General features: G+C 45.0%; 1 protein-coding gene across 9 annotated transcripts in view; it reads left to right on the forward strand.

Moving 5' to 3' along the window:
* nrxn1a (neurexin 1a) overlaps window positions 1-5,320 on the forward strand; it is an 83,445-nt gene extending 78,125 nt beyond the window's left edge. For all 9 annotated transcript variants that reach the window (XM_086139615.1, XM_086139614.1, XM_086139621.1 and 6 more), the window contains 2 exons: window positions 1,551-1,629; window positions 2,691-5,320. In XM_086139615.1, the coding sequence (XP_085995741.1) occupies window positions 1,551-1,629; window positions 2,691-2,992 (381 nt within the window). In that variant the 3' untranslated portion in view covers window positions 2,993-5,320. The remainder of the gene's footprint in view (window positions 1-1,550; window positions 1,630-2,690) is intronic.
* Window positions 5,321-7,570: the final 2,250 nt, after the last annotated feature.

A 7,570-nucleotide genomic window follows, 5' to 3' on the forward strand; every position in this document is an offset into this window, starting at 1 on the left:
CGGCTAAGCTCACCCGAGCAGCATTTGACAGCCCAGTGGGCAGAACTGATTGGAAAGGCAGTCAAGGAAAGAGACAGAGTCAAGCATCAATAATCTGATGTATGTTTTAGGCCAAACTAAATCACGGCAGACGTGTCGGGACCAGCATCAACACCGCTCAAGGCCGGTGCAGGTCGCTCTACACCTGACATGATGGAACTGAGCGCCTCTGTAACCTTATGTAAGCGTTGTTCTTACGAAGACGAGGCAAGAAGGGAGAGAGACTGAATGGGGGATTCGGCTCGGTGATTTTATTATTTTTTTTATTTTTTATTTGTATGGAAAAACGCTATTAGAATCCAGCTAAACCATCATTATCCGCTTTGTGCTCTGATTTGGTTCAAACGTCGCTCTGCTCCGGCTGTCTGGTTGTGATCTGCCTTTTACCGTTCTACTATATAACAGCTCTGCCACTCTACACCCTCTTTTATTCTTTGGGCTACTAACATCCACTGCAATGCATCACAATCCAATTTTAATTTAGTACTGGCACAGAGAGCTCAGTGTGTTTAAAACTCACACATGCGTACACATTATGACACACACACACACACACATTCATGCCAAAGCACCAAAGCGGGCAATATTTAACAGTGGTTTATGAATATGCAGAATGCATTAACACAGTGTTAGTGAGGGCCGCAGCACTTTGAAGTGTTCTCTTATAACATTGCCTTTTCTTGCTTTTTCTACCTAAATCCCTTTTTTACACTCATCCATCCATCCTGCTCACTGTCTTCACACTGGAATAGTGAATCAATGCCCAGGTTCCCACAGAGGGTGCACACTCCCTTTTTTTTTATTTATTTTTTCTTATTCTCCATCATTTTAACAGCCTGAACTTAGAGTTGCCATGGCAACAGGAGGAGCAGGGATGAAGAGGAAAAAGGGCATCTTTCCATAGAGCGGGAGGGAGTGAAGGAACAAGGCGGAGCGGTTCTGGAGATATTAGTTTGTCGATACAGGTTCTGGGTTGGAATGAAAGTGGCTTATTGACATGGCGCTTCATTCAGTTTAGTAAGAGCGATGATGGGCTGGAATATTCAGTTACATGCGGTTTTACCGGACTGTGTAGCCTCCAGTTGCACACTCTCAAGGTAACAGTGAACATGAGTCGATTGGAAGAGGAGGGGAACGGAGAAATATGGAGGTGTGCAGGGGAAAAAAAAGGTCAGAGAAGAGAGATTGGGGAGATTCAAGAGCGTAGGGGATAATAACTGTCTGTCGCCTTGCGGTTTTAAATAGGATCCAATGTTTCTCTCCTCCCTACGCCTTTATTCAGCTCTTCTTGCTTCTCAAGGTTTTGGCCGCTTGCCATCACCGGGGGCCGCAAACACTTTGTGGCAAACTGGAAAATGGGTGGGCGGTGGACTGATGCTGTGTGCTCACACATGTAGAAACCGACCTAAATCATCGCACGCGTTGATTACCAAAGCCCGAAATGTAGCGTCCTGAAGCATAGGCTTTATTTTCAATAATGGTCCTAATTGTTATGAATCCTCTCTCCGCAGTCGGCAGATGACTTGCTGGTGGCGTCGGCAGAGTGTCCAAGCGACGATGAAGATATTGACCCCTGTGACCCCAGCTCAGGTGAGATACGCTCGCCCCATAAATACACATTGCGGCGTTTTCTTTAGCTCAGTTACCATGTGTCTTCCTCTCTCACGTTGCTCAGTTTTTCTCATTTTGTCGCTCTCTTCAATGAATTTTTTATTTCCACTCAGGTTCCTGCCTCCGGGCATCATCTAACACTCCACATCCTCTTCCCCGATCTACATCTTCATCCTTTCCTTTGCTTTTACCCTCACCGCCTCACCTATTCCCTTGTTAATAATCCTTTCCTTTTCTTTCATCCTTTCCCCCCTATTCTCCCTTTTTTCCCAACCGTCGTGCTTTTCATCTCTGCGTCGCCTAAAGAACTCACACGGTGCCGTAACTGTGCCGCAGCCTCGGTCCACATATATGTCAAACGCGTGCAATAAAAATCGGTGAAATATGCACCTGTACTTGCGTTGTCCTCTCAACAGTATGTCATATAATCTGTTTTCACATTATGTAATATTATGGAAACAGCTTTAGCCCCAAGCTGCAGCCCTCTCATGCCAACATGTCGCATTATGCAAAATGCCTGTGCAATAATTCATCTTGATGATGCATCATATCCCTCTGCTTCAGGTCTTCGTTCTCCACCACCTTGGCTTGTAATGCAAATTAAAAGTGTATGCTTCAAACTGTAATGTGACATTGCGGTGCCGGGCAATGCCAGAATATGGAGCAAGAAAAATGTCTTAACTATGATGTTCTGAGTATCGAAAATCGTGGAATCCGGATAAATATATCTGGTTGATTTACCTTTTTTTTTCCATAATCATGTGACAGTGATTTGACAATAAGTCACTCTGGAAAATGACAAAAATCGTTTTGAAATCGATGACGAACCGGCTGAAAATTAGAAAGCTGTCATCAAAAACCCATCAAGATATCACATAAATAACTCTCAAGAAGCAAATGGAAAATATGAACGCGGTTGCAAGAAAAGTTCATTCATTTCTCGAATATACCGATATATCGGAAAAGTCCTTTTTCAACGTTTTTTCCCCGTTTTTCCGCTCGGCCCTGTGACATTATCTCCATCCCTGTAACCTTCACAGCCCGCCCTCCGCTGCCAGAGGTGAAGGTGTTCCCGGGACCCTCCGAGGTGGTGCGAGAAAGCAGCAGCACCACGGGCATGGTGGTGGGCATCGTGGCGGCCGCGGCCCTCTGCATCCTCATCCTGCTCTACGCCATGTACAAGTACCGCAACCGCGACGAGGGCTCGTACCACGTGGACGAGAGCCGCAACTACATCAGCAACTCGGCCACGCAGTCCAACGGCAGCACCAAGGAGAAGCCGCTGGGCATCACTAAGATCTCCAAGAACAAGAAGAACAAAGACAAGGAGTACTACGTCTGAGGCGGAACACGTCCGACACGCAGACATACGCATACACCTTTATATATAACGGTATATGTACATAAATAGGTATAATCTCAAAAAAATGACACACAAGCACACTGACATAGACATGCTGATGTTAATGTTTACTCTACAATAATCACACATGCATTCATTTTCAAGCAAACACACACACACACACACACACACATTGAAGCACAAACATATGCACACACACACACACACACACAGACTGGCCTGAGGGCGAGGACCCTTAATTGTACAGTATTTACCAATGAGCTGAGCCTCAAAACAGAGGCTTGTTTTATGAACATAAATACAATTTCAACTGATTTAGAAAGCACCAGTTCAACTCACAGTTACTATTTTGGGCCCAACCAGTACCGAGCGGCGGGATCTCGCCTGTTGGATCGAGCGAGGTCGAAGAAGACTTGCGGCGACGCGCACGGCAGATTGAGCGTGTTGAACGGAAGGGCAGAGCACCAAAACAAAGATGTAAAAGCACCAAGAAAAACACCAAGTGTCTCTTCTCAGCTTCTTGGCCTTCCTCCCTGTTATCAGACAGGACTTGATGAAGCTCTGAGGATGCTGGAAAAGCAAGCACACCGACTGACAGTCCCGAGTCCGACACCCCCCCCCCCCCCCCCCCCCCCCCCCCAAGCGACAGGACAGGAAATCAGGGTGTAAGCCACCGAGGCGTTGAATTACGACTGGATAAGCAGAGGCAGACCTGGTGCCGTAAATATAATTGACGAGCGGTGGTTGTTGCGCTGCGGAGCTGCTGTTTTACGGTTCCCTGTAAATCACGAAGACGGAAATCTGCAGACAAACCGAGAGATATTTTCTTGGACAGGATACTTGAGACTTCAGATGCTACCTACAGACGCCAGTCACGCTTGGCTGCGGCGTCGCACACATGCAGAACACACGCACACACATACTGACAAATCTACACGCGCAGACATGCAACCTGCACTGCTAAAGACCCACCATATGTTCACACCTGAAGACTATATAATGGTGAAAATGACGAAGACCATTGTGATAACTGTTATGGCAATGATAATGATGAATATGAAGAACATTTGGGCAGTATAGACTCTTTGGGGAAGGGAGGGGGGTTCTCATTGCACGTGAATTATCTTACTCCGTGTGATTTATACCACATTGAAACTCCAGAGGTTACACCTTGATGCACCACCATGAAAAACTTACCACCTTGGCTTGAAGCATTCCCACACTTCCAAACATTTTCAGTCTGTGGAATTTAAGCAGTGATTTAATCTATGAATCAAACTTCAGTTCAAATCGTCATCGATAAAGTGCGACCATCTCGAATATGCTGCATGTCTGAGTCTCTGAGCTGTGCTGTGGAATGGTGGCGTGTCCCACTAAGTCCAGAGGTGGTAGGTTTGCTTTTTGGGGTGAAAAGGAAGAGGAGGAGGAGGAGGAGAAGCGGGGCGATGCAGGTTTACGGTGACCGACCGGAACCGCGACCGGATGTTTACGCCCACGAAGGGTTTCCAGCCTGTTGTCTTATCGGCCACGCCCACCACGCCCGCTCGAACCGCCACCTTTTATAGCAAAACCCGGCTGAGGAAAATAATCAAAAACAGAACAAAGTAAATGTCGCCATGTGTTGCTATTAGATAGAAAAGTCCAATTCACGATTCCATATTTGACCAATTGAGTTGCTTTGATTTCACCGGCCGCCCCGTCCCCCTTTGGTTGTTTTCTTGTCTTCGTGTGACCGATACAGGACAGACAGACGGGTTAAAATGGGCCACGGCGTAATGATCAGTCCACGGACTCTGCTGACCCCACGATGTAACAATACAAGCGGTGCCATGACCTGAACCGGCCCCTCCAGTTCTTCCGAGCAGTGTAACCGAGCAGTCAGATGCATGTGAAACAGAGCGGGGCGAGGACACGAAGGAAGGACCGTGTGTGAAATTTCAAAGTATAATGTTAAAATTAACCCCTTATTCTCGCTCATCCGTAACTGGCCTTTTGACCTCCTTTTGCTCCCTCCACTTGTTTTCCCCCCGTTCGGTATGTTTCCCTCTCTGCCCTCCCTGCCTGTGTCTATCGCTTTCTTTTCCTGCTCTCTTTGTTGCGTTGCCATCTGAAACGAAGGAGGCGTATCAACGGACAGGATCCTACATCTAGGTGTTCATTAACCATGTTTATTTTCTATATGTACAATTTTTCTACAGTATTTACTTTTATTTTTATTGTTACGGTTCTTTGATGAACATAAAGTGGAAATTTATTATGAAAAATAGTTTTGAAGATTAATGAGTAAATAAAATATTACCCAAGTGAGCCTGGAGTGCGTTCTGTGTGTCGGTCTGTGCCCCGATTTCGCCTGCAGACGTGGTGAGAAAAAAATAGCGAGGCGCATTGAAAAGCATATCTTTTCCCTGCACATTCACTTCTCTTTTCTTTTAACTGAGAAGACACACCTACTCCTCCCGGTACCGCTGTAACTGGGACACTGGACGCAAATAAATACCCTCGCGCGCACAGAGAGCAGTTTTGAAGTCTGACTCAGAGCAGCGAAAAAATGGCGTAGGCCTCTGCAGAGACAGAGGCTGTTTGCCAGATCCCTCAAACTGCAGAGTCGAGTTTGTGTCTGCAGGTGAGAGGAACCGCGAGGACCCGCTATTTACATAAATCCCGCCCGAGTCCATGCCTTGTTTATTCGGTCTGCTTTTCACGCTCTCTCTTTGTTTTTGTCTTTCGCTGAACAGTCTCTCCTCAATGTGACGGCCCGCGTTTGGCGGTATCCACCCGCCAGGCTGTGCAGAGCTGCATCGCCGCTAGCAAGTGTGGATTAAAAGGATTCTTTCCTTACAAGGGCAAGGCTGGCATTCATTAAATGTGAACGTTGTATGAGTAAAACACAGAAATTGTCATTTTCCTACCACCTTTTTACCTTCAGTCAATTTATAATTTTCAGAAAAATTATAGAATGACATAAAAATGCATGCCTGTTTTCCCCCCCGGTAAGATCAGTGAAAAAAAATAAAAACGTCAAGAAATTATCTGAAGGAACAAAAAACGTGTTTCTTGAATAAATCACGAAATGACAGATAATACCACAAGAGATGTTTTCAAATATCTTCACAAATTTGCCTGAAAACTTTTCCTTGTGTTGTTCCCCCCCTCTCCCCAAAAAACGAGAATAATAAATTTAAAATTAAAATTTGAATAGATGATTTGAGGGAGCGTACAAAGAATTTGGCCTTGAGTTTTCCCTGAGAAAAGAATTATCTTGCCGATTCCTGCCAGGAGCCATTTTAAGTTGCCTCAGTGCAAAAGCAGCAACAACAAATACTTTTTAGAATTTCGACTTTTCCTTTTTTGCCATTTAAAAAGTCTAATCTCGACTCATCTGAGATAAAACGATTGCCATTTCCATTGAATATCCTGGGTTATACTAATTTTAAAAAAAATTTTGTGCGTTGCCATCATCTGTTTTTTTTTTTTCTGTCTAGGGACTATTCTGACGAAGCCATGGTTGTCGGGGTCACCGTCTAATCCTGCGGAATGGGATGTGCAGCCGCGTCGCCAAGTACCCCTCGATATCGCAACCGCCGGAAAGTAAGTGCACATTAACATCAATGTCACCTTAACAGATGCAGCGATTGAAACATTCATGTCCAGATCTCAACGGCTCAAAAACCCGAGCTAATTCGCCAACCGCCCGATCGCTTTAAAGGTATAAATCCGGTTAATTTCAAATCATTAGTTTCTGAACTTAAATATTTTGTCATTGCATTTATTGATGGTTCTTTGATGGAGGGTTCGACAAATCGAAGTTCTCATCGATCCACCCGGTTACTTCACTCGCTCGTGACAGATCATTCTGTTCAAGGCTCCCTGCTTTCAAACGAAAGTTATATATATGTTGTTGTTTTAATAAAGACGTGGGTTGCGATAAATAATTTCTGCACGTTTGCATTCTAAAACATCAGCCTCGGGGCAGCAAAACAACGTAATTACGGTCTCTCGGAATCCGGTGAATTGAATTTATTGGGTGCTTTTCGAGGCAGATGCTTAATAACCGCCATATAAAATCATGGGGTGTTTAGTTACATCAGTCATGCCAGCAGGGCTTCCGGCGCCGTGCCGATGCACTGACATTTCGTATGCTAATGTGGGGGCCGTTAAATATTCTGGAAATCCACACCCCTCGCCGTGACCTCGACCCAATCCTCCACCCCGACGAGGCTCCCATTTCCCTTGCATTATACTAGTAGCGTTAAATTCATCAAACTGGGAGCCCAGGATTCTCTGCCCATTCCTATTTTATAACATTCAAATCCAAGAGACAGAGAAAACCTGAGTCTCATTAATAACCTAACTAACAACATACTGACTTTAGTTCCCGCAAGAGTTCTGACATGCTAAATTATAATCAATTATTCATATTTGCCATCATTCAGTCACGTCGGACTCTTTGGAGCTTTCGGAAATAGGTTATTTTCCTTGTTTTCATCCTGACTTGTACGTTGAAAAGATTTATAATCACTTTAAAAGCGGCCCATTAATATCAGTTGGGCCTGAGTT

The sequence above is a fragment of the Fistularia commersonii genome, chromosome 32 (genome assembly GCF_037954325.1).
Source record: "Fistularia commersonii isolate RoL2024-O1a breed Wild chromosome 32, RoL_Fcom_v1.0, whole genome shotgun sequence".
Lineage (NCBI taxonomy): Eukaryota > Metazoa > Chordata > Actinopteri > Syngnathiformes > Fistulariidae > Fistularia > Fistularia commersonii.